At 38.2% G+C, this 23,170-nt stretch overlaps 1 protein-coding gene across 3 annotated transcripts; it reads right to left on the reverse strand.

Moving 5' to 3' along the window:
• Nucleotides 1–2,350: 2,350 nt before the first annotated feature.
• Nucleotides 2,351–22,869, reverse strand: GPR137B (G protein-coupled receptor 137B). 3 transcript variants are annotated; one of them, XR_015744280.1, is made up of 8 exons: nucleotides 22,397–22,869; nucleotides 14,054–14,103; nucleotides 12,890–13,112; nucleotides 11,806–11,959; nucleotides 10,762–10,886; nucleotides 8,810–8,974; nucleotides 5,968–6,092; nucleotides 2,480–3,060 (listed from the first exon to the last, which is right to left on the reverse strand). XR_015744280.1 is itself a non-coding variant. In XM_087937201.1 (7 exons), the coding sequence occupies exons 1-7, from the start codon at nucleotides 22,749–22,751 to the stop codon at nucleotides 2,949–2,951; spliced, it is 846 nt and encodes a 281-aa protein (XP_087793327.1). In that variant the 5' UTR covers nucleotides 22,752–22,869; the 3' UTR covers nucleotides 2,351–2,948. The 3 variants fall into 3 exon arrangements, 2 of the variants coding, with proteins under 2 accessions (XP_087793327.1, XP_087793320.1); XM_087937201.1 differs by lacking the exon at nucleotides 8,810–8,974 and having other exon boundaries at nucleotides 2,351–3,060; nucleotides 22,695–22,869; XM_087937194.1 differs by lacking the exon at nucleotides 8,810–8,974 and having other exon boundaries at nucleotides 2,351–3,060.
• Nucleotides 22,870–23,170: the final 301 nt, after the last annotated feature.

The raw sequence follows: 23,170 nt of genomic DNA on the forward strand, positions 1-23,170 counted from the left end.
CAGAAATGCCACACAGACCCTTCTCTCTGGGCAAGCCAGCTGTCGCCTGTTGCTCTTCCCGGTTCCGGCAGGCATGTGGGAGCACCGGAAACCAAAAGAGCAAGTCCCCGGTGTGTATGTGCACTCTAGGAAGCTGCTTCCCATTTTTGGGGTGCACATGCATGCTGGCCAGCTGGTCTTCATATGTGCATGCATGCCAGAAACCAGAAGAAGCAGGGGCCAACATGCAAAACTGGAAGCTCAGCTTCCCGATGCGCACCGGGGAGCTACTCTTCTGGTTTCCAGTGCTCCCCTGCGCGTGTGCTCCTCTTTCGGCACTCGGTGCCAAAAAGGTTTGCCAATACTGGTCTAGTGTGTTGCCATTACCACCCCCACCCCCCACTCAAAATGCTGAAGGAGATTTGAACAGATTCAGAATTTGTGGGAAATTTTTTAACTGTATTTCCTGTTGTTGTGACACAACTTAAGTACAATCCTTAACTACAATTTTATTTGGGACATGAAATGAGAAATTTATATAAGGAAATCGACAATTTGGTGTTATTTGTTTGTTATCAAATATCTAGATTAGGTTTCTAGTCCAGCAAAGATTTGATAATACCGTGTTGATTAATTCCTTTTGGCTGAGGAATTTTTCAGTAGTTAGAACTAGTAACATTGTCAAATATCTGTGGAATGGCAAGATGAAGCACAGTCACCTATGAATGTCTTTAGATGCTGTGGAGCATGAGATGTCCACAGGTTTTCCAGAGAGTTCTAAATAATGAAGCCTATCAGGTCCCAGTTAGAATACCATTTGCAAAGGACTCTTTAAAGCTGGTCATGTGTATGACATGATACACTAAAATACTTCCTGTGTGACTGAGGGCAATAAAGAGAATCTTTTAAAGGTAGTCCTCAACTTATCACTGCAATGGAGCCTGAAATTTCAGTCCTAAGTCATTGTAAAGGCACCGCATGACCAGATTCAATTTTTACAACAATCATGAAGTAAGTCACCATAGTTGTTAAGCCAACCATGTGATCCTTAAGTGAATCCAACATATCCATTGGACTGGAAACCAGCAAAAAATGTTGCAAATTGCAATCGTGACCGCAATTGTGAATGTGAGCTCATTACAAAGTGCCTGAAAGGCAATTATAGGAGGAGATACAGCAATTGTAACTTTGAGGATGGGTGGTAAGTAGCTTTTTTGAAGCTTGTCATAACTTTGAACAGTCATAAAGCACTGGTCATCAAATGAGGACTATGTACTGTTTCTGATGTATACCTCAGTTTTTATTTGTTTGATTTTGTTTTGGGTTTCATGTCGTCTGCCCTGGAAACTATTATTTTACTACTTTCAACAACCTGTTACAATAATTTTGCAGAGCATTTTGAGATGCAGTTTGCCACTCAGACACGTGTGGTGGTTTGTCCCGTCATTTGTTATCTTGCCTCTTTCCCATCATGGCTACTTTAAATTAGCTTAAAGGGATTAACTGATGGGTTCAGGGTTGGGGGAAAGCTTCTTTGCATTAGGACAGGTTCCTGGTTGCCCTTACAGAGGTCACAATTTAACCTCACCAGGAAAAGCTTTCTTGGATCTGGAAGATTGTAATTGTCATCTAAGATTGAATACATGGACAAGTATTTATAATAATTGTAAATTGCTTTGGGAACTTTAAAATAATGTACAGGAAGTCCTCAACTTATAACCACAACTGAGCCCAAAATTTCCACTGCTAAGCAAGACAGTTGTTAAGGAGTTTTGCTAAATTTTATGATCTTTCTTGCCCCAGGTGTTAAATGAATCACTGCAGATGTTCATTTTGTAAAACTGTTCTTAAGTGAATCTGGCTTTCTCACTGTCTTTGCAAAAGATGATCACGTGACTCTGAGACACTGCAGCCATCACAAATACATGCCAATTGTCCAGTGTCCAAATTTTGATCAGAACACCATTTTGATTACACGGGGATGCTGGAATGGTCATAAGGCGTAAAAAACTATCATCAGATTTCTTCTGTGCCATGGAAACTGTGAATGATCGTTAAATGAATGGTTGAAAGTCAACGACTACCTGTATAAATATTTTTCATAAAATATTTAGAGTTAAATACACATTACATAAGGCATGTGCATAAAGATGTGTTTTGTTGGATAGGTCACAATCTTGCAGACTGACTATGGGAGGAGAGAAAGTAAGAAGTATACTCTTAGGTCTATTTTGAAAAAGGATAGATAGATTGGATTGTTTTTCCTTACAAATGAACATCCAAAGTGAAGAAAATTCAGAAATGTAGTGCAGAATCGAAGTACACATGCAAATAGAAATTTTATGTACACTGTTTAGAGAAGATCGGGCCATGACAAGTAAACTCCAATTTATTATATGGATTGCTGAAGCTAACACAACTGTAAACTGGATCTCAGGGCAAATTCTTTGTTTTTTTTTAAAGTTAGTAGCTTCCTGGTATAATCAAAGAGGACAGGAAATTGAAATAAAAAGTAGACAGTTTTAATGGAACACAGCAGTTCTTCCAATCTGTCACCCTCACTCATGCATGAGTAAATGTATACAAAATTATTTTAATGACCAATTTACTAAAACTAATAATACATTTTAAATAAATTTGCATGTTAATGTAGGTCAAAAACCATCAACGTAAGTTTCACTGGACATTATATTGTACAATTAAATTAATATTTTAAACACCACCAGGTCTATACATATTCACATTTTAAATATTTGACTTTTTTCAAAATTTAGAGTTTTTCAAACAATTTTCTAAATTGTAAATACAGAAAACAGATTTTTTTCATCAACTCAACTCTTTAAAACTCAAATATTTTTAACATTATAAACTCTCAGTTCTTTTGTACATAATTTAAGTATGTAAGTCCTTGCAAAATAACCCTTCTTACTAAAGTTGAATAAAGGGGAGAGAGTATCATTGGTCTCTTGTTATATTGGGCTTCGTCGCTGAGAATCTGAAATGAAATCATGTTGTAGGGATCCAACTTGAACCATTAAGCTGTTATTTAGATATCCCCAGTCATAGGATTCAGGAGAGAAGCTAGAAGATAAAAACAATGTACTTTGTAAAAAAATGTAAAAGTTTAATAGTGTTTCAAGTTATGCAATTTTATAAAGCTGTTCAAATGCATTTTACTACTTATATTCTGACTGTGTAGACCTATTTGACCAGACTTGCTTGGCCTAAATTTTATACAAAATTGTTAATCCAGGACATGAAAAATTTCATTTTAACAATTTTCAATTACATACAGTTTCTATTTATATAAAAGGCATTTTGATTAAACAAAGAATGTATAGTATCAAAGGTATTTTACTTATTGATGATGTACACTGCTCCAAAAAATAAAGGGAACACAAAAATAAGACATCCTAGAACTGAATGAATGAAATATTCTTATTAAATACGTTGTTCATTACATAGTTGAAAGTGCTGACAACAAAATCACGCAAAAATTATCAATGGAAATCAAATTTAGCAACCCATGGAGGTCTGGATTTGGAGTTACACTCAAAATTAAAGTGGAAAAAAAACACTACAGGCTGATCCAACTTTGATGTAATGTCCTTAAAACAAGTCAAAATGAGGCTCAGTAGTGTGTGCGGCCTCCACGTGCTTGAATGACCTCCCTACAACACCTGGGCATGCTCCTGATGAGGTGGCAGATGGTCTCCTGAGGGATCTCCTCCCACACCAGGACTAAAGCATCCCCCAACTCCTGGACAGTCTGTGGTGCAATGTGACGTTGGTGTATGGAGCGAGACATGATGTCCCAGATGTGCTCAATTGGATTCAGGTCTGGGGAACGGGCAGGCCAGTCTACAGCATCAATGCCTTCGTCTTGCAGGAACTGCTGACACACTCCAGCCACATGAGGTCTAGCATTGTCTTGCATTAGGAGGAACCCAGGGCCAACCGCACCAGCATATGGTCTCACAAGGGGTCATAGGATCTCATCTCGGTACCTAATGGCAGTCAGGCTACCTCTGGTGAGCACATGGAGAGCTGTGTGGCCCCCTAAAGAAATGCCACCCCACACCACTGACCCACTGCCAAACCTGTCATACTGGAGGATGTTGCAGGCAGCAGAATGTTCTCCATGGCGTCTCCAGACCTGTCACGTCTGCCACATGTGCTCATTGTGAACCTGCTTTCATCTGTGAAGAGCACAGGGCACCAGTGGCGAATTTGCCAATCTTGATATTCTCTGGCAAATGCCAAAAGTCCTGCACAGTGTTGGGCTGTAAGCACAACCCCCACCTGTGGACGTCGGGCCCTCATACCACCCTTATGGAGTCTGTTTCTGACCATTTGAGCAGCCACATGCACATTTGTGGCCTGCTGGAGGTCATTTTGCAGGGCTCTGGCAGTGCTCCTCCTGTCCCTCCTTGCACAAAGGTGGAGGTAGTGGTCCTGATGCTGGGTTGTTGCCCTCCTATGGCCTCCTCCACGTCTCCTGCTGTACTGGCCTGTTTCCTGGTAGCGCCTCCATGCTCTGGACACTACGCTGACAGACACAGCAAACCGTCTTGCCACAGCTTGCATTGCTGTGCCATCCTGGATGAGCTGCACTACCTGAGCCACTTGTGTGGGTTGTAGACTCCATCTCATGCTACCACTAGAGTGACAGCACTGCCAGCATTCAAAAGTGACCAAACCATCAGCCAGAAAGCATAGGATCTGCGAAGTGGTCTGTGGTCACCACCTGCAGAACCACTCCTTGATTGGGGATGTCTTGCTAACTGCCTATGCTTTCCACCTGTTCCATTTTCTATTCCATTTGCACAACAGCATGTGAAATTGATTGTCAATCAGTGTTGCTACCTAAGTGGACAGTTTGATTTCACAGAAGTGTGATTGACTTGGAGTTACATTGTGTTGTTGAAGTGTTCCCTTTATTGTTTTGAGCAGTGTATGTTTGCAACATTCATTACCTGTTAGGTTGTCTTTAAGTTCTTTGTGTAGATTGGTTCATTGATGAAGTAATTCATTTTCTTTTTCTAAACTGTATGATTTATTGATGGAAAGTGTAAACCCCTCCCCTGAGATTTTTCTGTGACATACACAAACAAGGCTTAAAGTTATATAAACCTAAGAAAAGTACCGTGTTTCCCCGAAAATAAGACCCAGTCTTATTTTCTTTTTGTGCCCTAAATAAGCACCAGGTCTTATTTGGGGGGGATGTCTTCCCATATACCTTAGGACCGCCACAGCCAGGCCTACCATGCCCTGACACCAGTTGTGCAACTACCTGACTTCTGTGGCATGTTGTGCCATTGTGCACACAAGCGGTGGCACTGATGCATCACATGCGGCCTCCTGCCATAAGTGATGGCACTGGAGCAATGTGCCACATGGCATCTGGCTGCAAGCAGCAGAACTAGCTACAGAAGAAGTCAGGCAGTGACATGACAATTGTTGGGGCATGGGAGGTCTGGCTGTAGCAGCCCTAAGGTAAGCGGGGGTGGGGCACATGGGGCAGCTCCACTCCTCCCCACCCTAGCTTGAGTTTTACACATGTACCTTGCCCCACCTCGTACAACCAGACAATGGGACTGAGTGGGCAGGGTTTTAACTAGTGCTTATTTTAGGGGTAGGGCTTATTTTAGGGGTAGGCACACGTGGCAAAATCAAGCTAGGGCTAATTTTTGGGTGAATCATATTTTCAGGGAGACACTGTATACTGTGCTGTGCTATATATACTATGGTAATGGACTGCAAGGTATGCATGATTATTGTGAATAAAATATTAGTCTGTGTCACAAGTCTGTTTACTTGTGTAATGGATTAGTCCACTCTTAATTGGATTTTGAAAGAATTTTTTTCACCAGTTGTTCTAATGAAACCACTACCTGCATACTTTTTTTGAATTTTTCTAGAACCCTGAAGCCCTTTGTGAAGTTACACCATTCCTTTGTATGATCTATATATGTATATTTGTCCTACCTGCCATATATGCTATGTGGTGATATGCTCCACGCCAAATCATCATCACTGTCATATCTGCGAGGATTGTCAAAGAAATAAGTTCTTGGGTTAAAAGCATGAGTTGGTACTATTGCTGGATTCGTCTGGAGAAAAAAGAAAAGTTATTTCTAACTGAAGCTATTCGTTGTAGAAATTTATTCTTTAGTTTCTTTTAAAAAAGAAAAATGTAAATACTTAGAATCACAGATTAGAATGGAACACTTAGGTCATCAAATCCAACCTCTAGTCAGTGCAAAAAATCCAAACAGAAGCATCCCTGACAAACGGTTATTGTTTTCCCATTAATTATCCAAAGATTGGGCGCCCACAATCTCTCTGGGTTACTAGTTCTACTGTTGCTCTTATAGATACGAAGCTTTCCCCCTAATATTGAGTTGAATTCTGCCTTTCTGTAACTTAAACCCATTGTTATTATCAGATTTAATATGCATACAATCTGGTTCAAACAAGTGATTAGTAAAAATAATGAAGATTAGAGGACCCAGGACTGGTTCTTGTGGCACTCCTTTTGATAACCGTCAGCAGAATAAGAAACCCTTTAGTATTTTCACATCAGGCCACTTATTGTCAAGCCATACACCACATACCAAACTGCCTTACAAATCAGTATGACATGTGGGACTTTATCAAATATTTTGCTAATGCTAAGCTTTGTTAACAATCTTACAGAAGTTATATAGTCAACAGAAAGACCAGATTGGTCTGGCAAGACTCTTGACAAATCTGTTTATTTCTGATAACTTATCACATTGTTCTAAGATAATCCCCTTAAGATTTGCTTTAGAGTTCTCCTGTCAGATTGACTAGTCTGTAGTTTGCTCATTTTTTTTCAAGGCAAAGGGAAGATAAGAAACTCTTGTTGTTCTGAGAGTACTTTTAAGGTCCAGCAGGATTTTTTAAGTTATGTCTAAACATCTACAAGTAACAAAATGTTTTAGGGGTTCTGTACATTATGCTTTACATATAAATTATCAATTGTCCCTCCTGTAGTAGAAGATATTTCAGGTTTGGAAGGAGCCTTTCCAGTTTTTTCTTAGTAATTCAATTGCTTTGACTGTTCAATGTCTCAAATAAAAATTTCTACCAATTAATTTGAGCAATGGTCTGATTTTCATTGAATTTCAAAACAGTCACTTCCACTTTTTCATAGATATCCAGATATTTTTTTTCTTCAACTCATTTGTCATTAGTTCAATCACTTGCTGTTAGAATTCTGATGTTACAAATTGAATATATAACTTCAAATAAAAATCCACATAAATGATTAGATCATGCATAATATCAATAAAATCCTTTATTTACCCCATATACAAAATTATATATAACATTGTATCTCTTCAGTGACATTCTGGTATGCTGATTAGTCTAAGATTATCTTATTTTGTTTTTAGATAAAACTTTGACTCAATATATATTTAGCTCTCTTTAGAATGTGTTACTAGTGGTGAGGTTTATGTTATTTGCAGATAAAATTTGGACATGGGAATGGCAAAACAGAATAATGCGGGGGGGAACCTCAGTAAAAATGGTTTCCACTGCAAAGTTATATTGATAGAAATCAAACAATACCCTGCATCTTCTATTAATTTAAATATTTTTTCCTTTCCCATATAAATTTTCTTTTATGCAGATAAGTATTCTTTTAAACTACTATACCTTCTGGTGGCTTACTGCCAGAATATGTAATGTTACTAACTTAAGAAAACTGGAAAAGAATTTTCTGTTGACAGTTGGTTTTCTGGTAGTAAGAAAACATGGCCTGTTGAGATTGTACAGATATCTCCATATATTTATATGTATATCCCTAATGTTTTGTTTCTGACAAATGGTACGAACAATATTGTGCAACGGAGACTGTACAAATAATGTAAAATAGATCATTTCTTGGCAACAAGTTCCCTAAATAATCAGGGAAAATTAACAAAAATTGGGAGTGGGGTTGAACTAAAGAAAAATACAAGAAATGTCAAAAAAAAATACAAATTACTATGTCCTCAATTATGAGAAGTGAAAGAAACATTTTTGTATAGCTGCTAATTATAAAGAGTTTGCCTTGATTATTAATTGTGGATGATTGAGTAATGCTTCTTGCTGAGTAAGCAGAAGCAGATGAATGGAAAACTAATTAATATAAATTCAATGAATACAGAGGCTGATGAATATGAATGAGCGAGCAAATGGAAAATAGGAATTTTACAGAAGAGCTGTAAAAGAATATTAGCTGCAAAATATTTTTACAGTCCTTCTAACTACAGCTGAAAATAGACAGAGGTTACTCCATAATTTACCAACCATGCTTCCAATTATTCTGATTCTGTTTGTATCCTTGTCAAAAAAATAAAGCGTAGATATGCAGCAAATGTAACTTCGCTACAATCATCATCATCTTTTAACCACTCCATAATCCCTTGTGGGATGGAGTCTGGGCAACTGAATGGAACTAGCAGAGTGTTTAATGGCCAGATGCCCTTCCTGTCGCCAGTGCTGAGTTTTGTTCAGCAGATATATTCTCATTGTGCCCAGAGAGAGAAATATCTGCCTCTACCTAGGATCGAACTCTCAGCCTCCTGATTGTGAGGCGAGAGCTCCACCTCTGGGCCATCGCACCACTCCATGCAACTTCTCTACAATGCTAAGAAAAAAAGGAAGTAAAGGACTAGATCAGTGAGTGGCTGTATTCTAACTCAGAAAAAGAACAAACTTTTCTTGGATCAAGCAAAAGAGGCAGTAAAGCAAAGAAATAACATTGGGGTGGGGGGGAGTGATATGCCAAAAACAAAGGAGTGGAAGGGAACCTTACTCTATAGAAAACACTGATGAACCAGAAGCAAGAAGCAAGATGCTCTGGGCTGATAGGATTAAGAAGAGCTTTAAGACCATCAAGAATGCTCTTACAGTGGGAGACCATGATGAGCAACATATGAGAAATAGGAGCACTTCAGAGCAGAACAAATGGAATTAATACCTGCAAATGAAGAAAGCGGAGAATTGTAATTGTGATTAGCTATGACAAAGAATCAAAGGTAATGGGCATTAGATGGTTAGGATGCCTTTTAAAATATATTATTTTAGAGTCATGGAATCAAAGGATTGGAAGGAATCTTGGAAGACTTCTAGTAAAATCCCCAAATCTTCCAGAAGTGCAGATTAGGAATGTAATTGTGCACTGCCAAAATTCATCATACAGAAACAAAAGATGCTGCTATGAGTGGCTCCAACTTCTTTTTTCCCCTTGTTACAATACATCTTAATATATTTTATTATTTCAATATAATGATCTTTCTATAATATACAGTACTTAAATATTATGGACATTATATTCTTTAGATAATATTGAAAATAGAGAAGAAAAGAAGGTGTTCAATAAATATTAATTACAATTTAGGATATCTGCATTACAATTTTATATAAAGTTGCATGTAACAAAAAATCAGTGACTTTCATCACACTTTTGATCATAAATTAATTATTTAATATTTAAGTCTTATTGTAAGTAGAGCAAATTTAACAAGAACTAAAACACCAATACAAGTAATCCTCAACATTTAGTGACTCTTCAAAGTTACAATGGCACTGAAAAAAGCGATTTATGACAATTTTTCACACTTATATAACCATTGCAGCATCCCCAGTCACAGATCAAAATTCAGATGCTTGGCAATTGACTCATATATATATGATGGTTGCAGTGTCCTGAGCTTTTGTGATCTGACAAGCAAAGTCAGTGGAGAAGCCAGATTCACTGAACAGCCATCTTACTAACTTAATAACTGTAGTGATTCACTTAACAACCGTGGCAAGAAAGGTCATAAAATAGGGCAAAACTCACTTAATGACTGTCTCATTTTGCAAAAGAAGTTTTGGGCTGAATTGTCATAAATCGAGGACTACTTGTAATTAGAAAAAAAACCCAAATTTAGCCAAAAGCTGAGTGAAAGTTTGAAAAACAAGGTGGAACAACAACTGATGACCTCCTTTTTTACCGGTCCACGATAAAAAGCGCCCTCACTTATTGCATTACGGTATGGTATGCTGGCTTGACAGCAGCAGATAGAAAGACATTGCAGAGGGTGATGGGCGCAGCGCAAAACATCCTAGGCTGTCCCCTAACACCACTGGATGAAATCGCCAGGACTCACTGCCTGGTCAGCACTTTTACTCTCCTACCATCGGGCAGGAGATATAGAAGCATACATAGCCAGTCGTGCAAACAGACTGAAGAACAGCTTTTATCCATGAGCTGTCAGACTCCTGAATACAAAATAACATCATAACTATGTATAGACTTGCAGGCCGGCGCAATGTGCAACATGTTCACATTGGTGCAATACAATGTAATGTTGTGTACATATATAGTATCTCACAGAAGTGAGTATACACCCCCTCACAGTTTGTAAATATTTAAGTATATATTTTCATGTGACAACACTGAAGAAATGACACTTGGCTACAATGTAAAGTAGTAAGGATACAGCTTATATAACAGCGTAAATGTGCTGTCCCCTCAAAATAAATACTGTATGTATAGAGGATTGTGTTTGTTAGTATAATTTACTGGGTTAGGGATTTTCTTATTGAGATGTATTGCAGGGGGGGATGTGTGCACTAAGGGAGGGTCAGCCAATCTCATTATACACATATTGTGCATTGACAATAAAGGTTTGTTTATTATTATTCATTACAACAGTTAATTTTTTCTTAGAAAAGTCACTTCCTTTAAAATAAGTAAATATTAAGACAGGTATAACTTACTAGGTCTTTTGTAGGACTTTGAACACGGAAGAAAAATACCACCAAGGAAGTGGGGAGAAGTTCCCACACAAACAAGATTATTCCAAATACTATATAACCAGCATCGCCCAACTGGCATTTCAGATCTGCCTGTTGCAAAGTTAAAGGGAATTTAAAATAGTCAAATATTAAATGTCTGTAAGCAGATAGCAAGATGAAACCTTATCTGACAAGAAATTTCCTAAGATTTCTGCAGCCTCCAAATCTAGATATTTTCCAAATTTTTTCAGCCTAACTAAACAAATATGCATCTATCTGAACTATCAATATTTATTGCTGAGTACATTCTTCCAGTCAGAACATTTCAATTAGTGGATACTTACTGAATTGTATCAATACTACAATCTGTATTAGAACTATAGCCTGAATCAATTGTGGATAAATTGATTTAATCCAGAATCAATCAGATTGACTAACACATAGGTAATCTACATGTGAATCACTTGAAAGCATGTCACATTTAAATACATTTTAAAATAGATAATAGGATTAACTCTTCCTGTTACACATTTCCCTTTCTTCTAAACTGTTAGTCCAGAATAGGAAAAGTTCCCATTGGCTTATCTAATATATTGTAAAATTTTCATCACAAAGCTAAACTGAATGAAATTTAAAATTCTCCATGGTTAAAGTATTGCTGGCATACAATACCCCATTAAAATTACAGTAAGCCTAACATTTCAACTCCGCTCATTATGATTTTCTCAAATATTTTTTTTTTGCAAAGAATAAAATGATTTATGGCTTCCCTGGTTTTAACATACACCAGGCTATGATTGCCACATATAAACATTTCCTACATCTTTCATTGAAGATTCCATTCTCATTTTTGTTAAAACGATGCCAGTAGTCTTATCTTTTGTTTTTCTTGACATATGTAGTTAAAAAATATTGAGCTGGTAACTGCAATGATGTGGGAGTGTGGAGGAAGGATGCTTTCTTTTACACCATTAAGTATAGGTATCTAAAGCATAGATATTGTCAGAAGAAATTGCTACATAGTACTTGCCTGATCAGATACATTGTACCAATCATAATCAAAAGAGTTCATTGCCTTATTTTGAGAAAATGATAGAATAGTCAGATTGTAACAGGCTCTTGAGGTATACAGTAGTATAACAGTTGCTCCTATTGTTGTTAACTGGCATACTGATGAGCCCTAAAGAAGATATTAAAACACAGATATTAAAACTCACTTGTCTTCGTAAATAATGCACAAAATATTAGTATAAGATGAATGTCACAAACTGTTGATGTTGTAACATTTTTATATCTGTTGTCTTTTTAAAATTATAAAAGATTAATAAAGTTTCTTTAAAAAAAACCTCACTTGTCTACTGATAACTGAAACATTAAACATTATGCTTTGTAATTCTGCTGGAATCCAAAAGTGCTGATATACCTTACAATATATTTCCTTGGAAAAGTGAAAGCCATGGTTTTTTTGGTGGGGCAGGATAGAAGGAAAAAAAACAAGGAAAGATTGTCTATTTAATGTTCCACACTGGAAAAATATATATCACACCATAGTGGAATAAGAAGTAAATATAATTCAGAAAAAAAAGTTTAAGTTCTGCAAATAATTCCGTCTGCTTTTTGTAAAGCAGGAAGATAGATATGCTGATATTACTTAATCTACTGGTCAGGAGTTATTATTATGCATATTTCTTGGACACCTGGAAAATGTTCCTCATCTTTTTTTAAATGTAATTTATAAAATACAACCAACACAAAAAGGGTTATTTATTTAGCTCCTATATCATCCCTGGAGAGAAAAAGTGAGATTCGTTGGAAAAAAAAGACCCTTTTTTCTCTATCTTTATAGAACCATTTGAAAAGAATAAACTCTCAAGGAATAAACATGAGCACTCTTGGTGTTAAAAGAGAAAGACCCTGATTTCATTCCAAGTAAGAATATAAGCAGTCTGCTTAATCAGTTCTAAAGCCTCTTTTGTCCACTTATTCCTTCATTAAATCTTCAGTGATGGAAATGAGAAAGCTAATACAATCTTTCATTAGCTGCTAAGCAGTGACAGATGGAAGTTCATAAACACATTACAAAACACAAAAAAACTAAGATGTACTGTACCTTAGATTCCAAGTAAATATTTGCTAAGGTCATTTTGGAAATCTTGTAGAGACAAACCGAGAGTGAGATGGCACAGAGTACAAACAGAGTGTCATTTATAGCAACCCTGACCAATACAATTATCCTCCTTTCTGAATTTTCTAATTTCACAAGCACAGCACATGTTAAATTCACCAGCAGGAAAAGTAGACTGACCACAAAAGACACCACGTAGAGGGGTAACCTAAGCAAGGAGAGGGAAAATAGTATTAATTCTGCAATTATTATTTTTAGCAAATATTACTACAATACTAAATCACTCTTCCCCAAATTGGTATCTTCCAGGTGTGTTGGGATTCCAAGCTGCTTGAAAAAGACTTCGTGTTGCTCAGTTTTTCCCAGCAATGCATAATATGCCCTCTCTTATAAAATAGCTTAGAGGCTTGATCAATGGTGGGATTCAAATAATTTCTCTGCCCTAATGATTTCTTCCAACAGCCAGTTCACCAAACTGCTCAGAAAGTTAACAACCGGTTCTCCCGAAGTGGTGAGAACTGGCTGAATCCCACCACTGGCCTTGATTCTGTAACCCAAATTTCCCACCATTGAATTTTCAGGATTTCATTGACTGTATCATGTCATTTCTAAAGTGACTAATTACTGTTGTTTGCACAAACCAAGTCTTAACTAAATTTTCTCAGGAGATTATTAAGCAAATTAAATATAATTTTAATTATTAAAAGTAATTAAGCTTTCTTAGTTGTGCCTATCATGGAACAGCCTCTCCCCCCCCCCAAGACATGGAAGGTCCAAACCCACTTAATCTTCCTGAAGGATGTGAATACCTGACTCTCCCTCCAGGTACTTAATTAGGATGATAATGAGCCCAATATAAGTGTAAGTTTCTTATGGAGCCCAGCTGTTGTATTTTGTCTATTTTTAACTTGGTCTGTATTTGTGTTTTGAGATCTTATTATGTATTTTATGATAACTGTTGTTAGCTGCCCAGGGTAATGCATGTCCAGTAAATGGGCAACTTTGTAAATTCTCTAAATGAATTAATAAAACTAATTATTTCTCAGAGATACATGGACATGTTTTTATTCCTAGAAATTAAATAAAACATGTCCAAATAGTATGCAACTGCTTTTTTTCCCTTCATTCATGGTGGAAATATGTTTTTACCTGTATTTAAGTAATTCTGGTGAGTATTTAGATTTAGCTTTGAAAATCACCTGTAAGAAAATGAGACTGTGTTATTAAACATGCAATGCATAGTAGGGCTGGCACTCTCTTGAACTGTGAATTCATTTTATTTCAGATGGATGCCTTGGGCACATACGTAGCAAAACCATTGTGCAGTTTCTGCATTCTTGCTTTCAGATTTGCAAATAGACAATTTTCTATGTGGCAGCAAAATTTTATTCATCAGTGTGTTTACAGGAAATATATATATATATTTATCCTAGACAAAAAAAAAACCCTGCAGAAGCAAAAGTAGCTTTGTATGCAATCAGATAAACCAAGCAAAAAGAATAACTATAATCATCCATTCAAGGGTAGCTTCTTTTGAAAGGAAATAATTCTGTAGTAGTGCTTGTATTCTACCCCAGTTCCCCAACCTTTCTGGCTTTGCGGGGGGAGGGAGGTAGAGGAAATGGTTCCAGGCAAGTGATGGGCAAGCACATATGGATGCATGCAGTTGCCAACTGCTTGTGCATGGGGGAATTCACATGTGCAAACACTTGCCCACCATTTTGGGTGGCCCAGTTCCCAACAGCTCATGGCTCAGTAGTGGGCTGTGGCTCGGGGGTTGGGGACTCCTGTTCTAACCTATCTTTTCATTCCGTGGTGGTCCAATTGCTTATGCTCCAAGATTAAAATAGGAAACTCTGTCTCAGGTTGAGTTCAAGTTGTAGGAACTGCTTGGATTCAGCCAGTTAATTTCTTGGTATTTTTGCCACTTATCTTCCTCTGGAGTGTTTTTCAACTTTCCAGTCCAATACACTACCCTGGGATTGCTTGATAATCTCTCAGACCAGGTGCTGTCCCCTGCTAAGATCAAAGAAATGGTCAATGGAGCAAATGAGATTCATGCAGGTCAGAAAAGCACCAATGCTTATTTTCATGGTTTCATGATTGTTATCAACCCTTCCTGACTACTGCCTAGGACTTCCCTATCTCTAGCTTTTTTGCTTGAAGATTGGTTTTTATCAGAGTTAGTCGCAGGCAGATGGGTACTCTATTCCTCAGTTCTTTTGCCCCACTTTCCTTAAAATATTTTGCCCTGCTTTCCTTAAAAATAAAAAACCCTCAAAGGCATCATCATCATCTTTTTTGTTCCATTATATAACATAGCAAAAGTAGGAACAGAGCATATTGAAATAGGCCTCATATACAACTTTGGCACTACAAGAAGTAAAGTAATGCTGTAAACTTATTTATCTCCCATGTTCAATTTATTCTCAGAAATGTCAGTTTCTCTTCCATGTATCTCTGTGGTGCACGCTTCCTCAAACTGGTCTCACTTCAGATTTGTAGCTTTCAGCTGCTAGAATTCTCATCAATGATTGAGGCAGTTTTGGAGTTAAGTCTACATATCTTGAGACTGCTTAGCTCTGTCACATATTTCAGAAGCAAACAGAAAATCTGTTACTCATAATTATGAATCATGCTTAATAAGAACATTCAGACCTTTGGAGAAGAAACACACTTTTCCTCAAAATTTTTAATATCCTTGAATGCTAACTCTGGACCTGACACCCTCCAGTTAGTACAAGAACTAAATAATCTCCCCCCCCCCCCATGAGATCTGCACCTTCCTTTCTGGGTGAAGCCTTGACACTTCCATATGGCCAGGAACTCCAAAGCGGGACTGGCACCTTGAGAAGCGCTAAATGGATTAGTCAGACCCCACCTCCTCCCCATACCCACTTTGCTCCTTTCCTTTCCATCTGGTTAACTGAGTTTTCATTTTAAATGTATGTTTCTTATTCTTTTTAATATTTTATATGGTATTTTAATTGTATGCATATAAGCCACCTAGAGTTACCTCAATGAGATGGATAGCAGAAATTTAATAATAAATACCAATAAAAGAGAAGATTGGTAGCTCAGGGTTGGAATGAAGGCTCCTTAGTGCTTTACTTTCCTTAATGCATTACCCAACTAAGTAACACCATCAGTGCTGGGAAGGTGTGCAGTTTGCTAAGTTTATATTCTAGTGGCTTGCCTGTCAGTGTTGGTGGGAGAGGTCTTAGAGATTCTTTGGTTGGAGCTGTTTGCTCTTGTCTTCTTTGGCAGTTTCTTGATTGGGGTATTGTTTACTTAATTGTTTGTCTGATGCTAAGCTTGGAGTTCATCTGTGCTGATTACTGGTGGAGAGGTGCTGGAATCCTGTTTGGGGGGTGGTGGTGGTTTCTTTTGCATAATCTATAGATGTTGTTAATGTCTGTGTAGCTATTGATGGCTGGTGTGACAGATTCCCTGGCATTTTTGGACTTGGCCTGCTCTAGGATTGTTACATTTTTTTCCAATTGAAACTATGGTTGAATCTGTCTATATGTTGTAAAATTATAGAATTGCCATTTAATTTGACAATCAAACAAGCAAGCTCAGAGAGCACCAAAGACCCCTCATTTCATAATAAATACATAAAATAAAACAATTCCAAGTTCACAACTTACTAAGAATCAAACAAAGAGAAGTCACAAATGGTCAGTTCCTTTTTAATATATGATGGGTGATTATATGTTGGGCCAATCTATACAATCAATTGGCTTGGCTTGGAGTGTTCTGATCCACTTTTATTGCATGTGTGTTCTTCCTAACCCATCTCAATTATACTATTTTCCTGAATATCCTCTTCCCTTCCCTAGCTGTTTTTAGGGTGGTTCTTTGGAGAAATTATAGCTTCTATACATAGCTACCATGCACAATTGATTATTAAACACTTCTATCCTGGCACCATTTTCAGAAACCATTTGACGATGAGCCATGATTGTCTTCACTTCTGTAGATGGGTGGCTGAGAATAAGAAGGTAAAATCTCATTCCTGCCCTGTTGCAAGCTTTGTAGCGACAAAGAAATGCCCACGCTCTCACTCCACATCTCAGGAGCTGATGCTGCTGAGATGTAGAGAAAGCAAACTGTACTAACAATACTATAAGTAGGAAAACACCTGTAACCCTTCAAATAACTTCTCTTCCTTCATTCACAATGCACAAGTTTCATAATGGAGTAGTAGTATTCCTTGCTATATGCCAAAGAAACAGCAATTCCTTTTCCTTTAAATACCACCATCATACATGTATATCTCACAAACCTAAGACACCCTAGCTAGCTTAATTTACCAGAAACATCAGCCTTGTGGCTGTGTTAGCAACTCACCTTACATCTCTCCCCAAAACCACTTGGAAACTGAAGACATATTCACCAAGCAGAGGCATTTCTAGATATGGATGGACAAATTTAAACAATGGACATTCGAGCTAACCTATCACTCCTATGGGTGACCTGATTTTCCAGATTCCTTTAGTATCAGTTTAGCCTAAGACTGTATCATAGGAAAAGTCAGTTTGAGATGGGATGTATAGTCATGCAGATTTTGGTCTATCTACTGTATGTCTATGATTCTTTCCATTGCCTAGCAATGGAAAGAAGGCTGAGTCATAAATAGTATTATTGGATTTGATAAGCATCCCTCACAATCATGGAAAAAAACATTTGTTTCAAATGAAAGATCCTTTAAAAGGGACTACTATATTCTGCATCTTTCTCTAAATATATTTTGTTCCATTTCCTCCTAACCTTTTCCTAATGTATCGTATGTTCCAATTCAGTAATCATATTATCCAATATTTTTATTATCCTCTAAATCTCCATATGTTTCTACTAATCTAAAAATGGAGATTAAACTATAATTAGTAACTCCCAACTTTGCACAGGAAACTTACTGTCTTCCAAAGCCTAGGGATGATGAGAGTTGTAGTCCAGCACAGCTGGGGATAATGCCATGGAGAGTACTTCTATACAGGTAGTCCTTGACTTACAACCACAATTGAGCCCAACATTTCTGTTGTTAAGTGAAACATTTGTTAAGTGAGCTTTGCCCCATTTTACAACCTTTCTTGCCAGAGTTGTTGAGTAAATCACTGCAGTTAGTAACATGGTTATTAAGTGAATCTGGCTTCCCAATTGACTTTGCAATGGTCATAAGTATGAATCACTTGCCAAGCATCTGAATGTTGATCACATGACCATGTTGATGCCACAATGGTCATAAGCGTGAAATACAGTCATAAGTCACTTTTTTCAATAGTATTGTATCTTTGAATGGTCACCAAACAAGCTGTTGTAAGTTGAGGACTACCTGTATGTTATGACCCAATTACTATATGCTGTAGTCAAGCAAGAAGGAAAAAAAATAACCATGCAGAGTTATATGCACCCAGCAATGCATATGAATAGGATTCTTAGCCTTGAGATGCCAGGGCATGAATGGCATATATCAAAGTTAAATGAAAAACATGATATATAACACAACCAATTATTATTATTTTTGGCTGTACATATCATGTTCAAATCAGGCTTAATTGAACAGTTTTATCTGGGTGCTTTAAAGGACAAAAACACAGAATAACATTCATGTACAAACATATACAGAACAGAGGGCTTTGATAAAATAGTATTCATTTAAAGGTCGAAACATTCTCAGATTAATCTTGATTGATGGATACATTCATGCAGTTTTCTCGGCAATAATCCAAAAGTGAGTTGCCATTGCTTTATTCCAGGATGTTTTTTAAATTTCTCAGCCTAGCCTACAGCCCTGCTATTCCCTGTTGACGATAGGATACGGCAAACAGCCATAAAAGTGAGTTGTTTGCCAAGCCCTAAAATGCAATCATATGATTTTCATAGATGACAGAGAAAGTGTTCTCACCCTTCACTTTCAATTAAACTGTATACAGAAGACAAAAAAGGACAAAAGAACAGAAACAGTCCAATGCATGCGACAAAAATTGTAATTGATAGGATAACATAAATCCTAATATAGGTGGAAAAACATGTAAGCTAAATTCTAGTCCTAAAGTAGAATAGATATGGATATGAATACAGAAGTGAATTGAACCAGTGTTTTGAAACCAGGTTTATGCTTCTTCTGTATTTTGTTGGAGAGAGAGACTTTATTGAATTTATTGATTGATTGAATTCATTTAAAATACAACACTTCAGAGTAGATCTGCATTATATGTAATACAAACAGAATTTTTCAATATATTATCCACTTTGTCGGTCAATTTTGTCTGTTTGTCTAAAATAGTATAAAATCTGCTTGAGCAGGGGGTTGGATTAGAAGACCTCCAAGGCCCCTTCTATTATTCTGTTAATCTGTTATTATGAGAAAAGAGTAAGATTCAAAAAGGATACAATTCGGCTTTCCACCACTTTTTTCCTACAACTTCTTCCTCTTAAGCTGTTCCCGTCATGGCTCAAAATCTAAAAATAAACCCAGCTAAGATAAATAGTCATAGAAGCAGAGGTTGCAAGAAAGAGTTGAAAGGCAAGAACATACTAAACTGCCTTTCTTCTTTCTTTCATTCCTTCCATCCCACATTTCCATCACCATGGTCTCAATAGGTTGCAGCACGTCATCAACCTTGTCTGGACATGGGGGCTAAGCAGGTCAGCCCTAGCTAGTTGGAAGGGAGGACTATCAGGACACCCCAGAATCTGTAGGCTAGAATGGGAAGTTGAAAAGTGCTGTGAAAGAATGAGATGGCAAACCATTTCCAATATCATTGCCAAGAAAACTACATAGATGTACCCATAAAGTCACATGAGTCAAGCATGACTAATATTTTGTTTTAAACTTGTATAAAAACTATGGGATTTGAAATCCAACACACCAGGAGCACCACATTGGAAAAGTCCTTCATAACAGATTGAAAGAAATTTCTGTCAATTAACACTTTGTTAATTATACATTCTTGGGATAATTTCAGTGAGTCTTTTAAATTATTTCTTCTGTCCTATTAATGAATAGTGTCATTCCCCTGTCAGAATCTGATTCCGAGGGGGAGGCCAAGCAACTGATAAGGAGTGGGAGTGTGGCTCTGTTAGCTGTGGAAGAAACCGGGGAAGGGCAAAGTCTGGCTGGGCAGAGCAGGGGAGAGATAGAGCAAGGCTGAGGGAATTCAGAGAAAGATCCAGGCCCACCCCCTCTTCATCCTAGGGCACACAGGGAGGAACAGAGAAGGAGCAACGTGAGTTGCTTGGCTTATGGGGGAGGAAAGGGCCCTGATTCCCTTAATTAGCTGCAGCTGGGAACACAGTGTTTAAAAAGGGAAATTGCGCACAGCAACTTGTTGGAAGCAAATTGTGAATGATCTGTTATTGTCAAGACTTATCTGAGTTCCTGGCATCTTCCTAACTGTGTGCTTTGCTGGCGTTTCAGGTCAGGAATTCTTTCTCCTGCCCTGTCAAGTTAATTACTCCAGCGTGGTTTGTGTGGATTTTTATTTACAGTTTGTAAGTATTTTGTTTTCAGACTGAATTTCCTCCACTTAAAGACTGTTCGTGGGAGAGTTTCTTTCTCCAGCCGAAGGTAACCTGGACATTGGGGGCAAAGTTGGAGATATTAAAGGGACTCTTCTTACTGTGTTGCCTTGTGCCACACCCTGGGTCATCACGAATAGTGTGTAGAGAGGGAATTCTTAGCAGTTTTATTAACATTTAGTAACTTGTTCACACCAAGCAGAATGGATTTAAGGCACACTGAGGCACAACCTGTCTTTTTATTTGGATAAAGTTTGCCTCTGGATTGAGTGTGTTCCTCGCCTCCCTTTTACACTTGCCCATGCATGTCTGATGTGACAATGTAGGTGTAATATTTAAAGGGGTACTCTGTGGCAACAGGCAGACTTACAAGCCAAACTTGTCACCTGATATTTATCTGAATCTCTTGACTACAGTAAGTAGAATACAATCTTAAACGTGTTTACCCTGAATCACAATTTTAAATGTGCTTCTCTGAATCAATTCCCATTATCTTCGGTGGGAATTATACACAGTGAAATAAATATGCAAGAACAGCAGTTTGTGAATGACTTAGTACAGGGGTATCAAACTCATGTCGCCACAGCATCATCACATGACATATCACGACTTTTTCCCCCTTTGCTAAACTGGGTGTGATGCATCTGGGCCGTGGGCCGCAAGTCTGACAGCTCTGACTTAATACCATAGATTTTGGCTTTATTCTACCTAAATGCTTGTTATTTATTCACAAAACAGTAGCCAAACTATTTGTTAATGCAATGTGTGAACCTGGTTATATTCTTTCAGTTTAGCCTCTAGCAAATAAAATATGCCAAAACTTAATTGGTTTCTGTGTAATGCTTTTGCAAGTCCTTGTTTTCAACACATTAGTAATAAAATTTAATCTCATTTGCATGTAACAAAAGACTGGTATATCTGTGAATATTAAGGCACTTTTAATTAATGATTCTGGTCCAATTTCACAATCATAATAAAAGTTATAAATCATAATAATATGAAGCACTGAAGCTAAACCAACCTACCATTTATCTGAAAAAACAACACTGAAGTCAATGAGACCCCTCCCTACTTCCTATTTTAAAATAATGTTCTGCTTAACTTCTTTAATATTTCAGTAATTCCTTTTCCTTGCTCGTTTCTATAAAAAAAAATCTCAGCAAAGCCTACTTTTTACCAAATACTAAATTTATCATTGATATTCCTTAGCATTTTTAATGTATGACTCATTAAAAGTGTATAATATGCATTTCTTTCAGAAATTCTTTCAATTATTCACACACCACTGCAAAACAGGGTTGCTGCCTCTCTGAGCATGTTGTTAACTGAAATATCCTTAAGAATAGTTTGAGACTTCCTATCTCCCTGATCCCATTTTAAAATTTTGCACCCACACCAGTGCTCAAGAAAAGATTTGCTTTGCATGTAAAATCATCACTGCTCACTTAACAACAGGAAAATAAAATTAAAGACACCACTACATAACGCTCCATTTGTGAACGAGGTAATTTTTGGTGAGGAGAAAGAGGAAGGGTTTATTCCTAAATGGACAAAACAAAGCTTGATGGAAATCTTGCATCAAAGTAAATGGCCAGAAATCTTGGATTTATCCTATTTTTCCTCTCCCTCCTCTTAAGAACTACCGAAATCCAGATTTCCCTGCTGCGTTATATTGTGAAACCTTGTAAAATCAGCTGGTCTGTCCAACTGGCTGAGTAAGAAGTTTTTTTGTTGTTGTTGCTACCGTCTCTGTCTATAAAATTAGAGCTCCTCCTCCAAATGTCCACTTTGACGAGTCAATATCCACCCCCACAGCTTCGATAAACGGCGATTCTAACTAACATGAGCCCCCCTGACATTTCCTAAAGTGAGGTATTCGCACAACATCGCGGCGGTGCGATCTCTTGCCTTAGCACCGCGCCAAGTCCGGCCGAGACCCGAGCGCGGGAACGGCCCTCCGTCCCTTACCTGGGTGAAGTAAAGGTTCATAAGCGTCAGGGTGAAAAACTGGAGGCACACCGGGAAGCAATAGAGGAGCCAAAAGGCGAAGGGACTGAGAGAATTGGCGGCGACAAAGTCCTTGAAATAAAAGGAGAAAAGCACCGTCCGAAGAGAAGCCCAGAGCAGGCACAGAAATAAAAAGACCGTCTGATAGCTAAACCTTTTGTGCCGGTAGTGCAGGACCAGCCAGAGCTGGACGTAAATGAAGAGGAAAAGGAGCGAATAAAAGACGGTGTAAACCACGGTGAGACCCAGCTTCACGTACGGAGGCACAGCCGGGCTCAGAGTAGGCAGGAGGCTGCCGTTCCTCAGCGCGTCCCATTCCAGGGCCTCCATCGGGCGCCCGGGATTCGCGGGCGGGCAGAACTCGGGCTTAACTTCGCCGACAGTGGCTCCTGTTGCTGCCGCCGCCTTCTTTCATCTTCGTCAGGAGAGGAACCGAGCGAACGAAAACAACCGGCACTTCCTCTTTGGCAGCGCACTTGGTGGCTGGAAGCACATGATCTCGGGGCAGAGGGATTCATTGGTGCGTCCTCCGTCAGCAGTTGGCCAGGAGCAGCGCGGAGAGAGGGGAGCCGCTGTTTGGGACGCCCCCTTCGCTGGCTCTCGGACAGGGAAGGGTGTTTCCCCCCCACGCTTCGGCCGCTCCCCGGTTTTTGGCACAGCTTTGTTCTTGAGCAAGGGGCCTGCTGGGCGACATTCCAGTGCAGCCCAAGATGTCCCACTGTCTTTTAAGTTGGC

Source organism: Pseudonaja textilis, chromosome 1 (assembly GCF_049901715.1).
Source record: "Pseudonaja textilis isolate UNSWEBS1 chromosome 1, rPseTex1.2, whole genome shotgun sequence".
Lineage (NCBI taxonomy): Eukaryota > Metazoa > Chordata > Lepidosauria > Squamata > Elapidae > Pseudonaja > Pseudonaja textilis.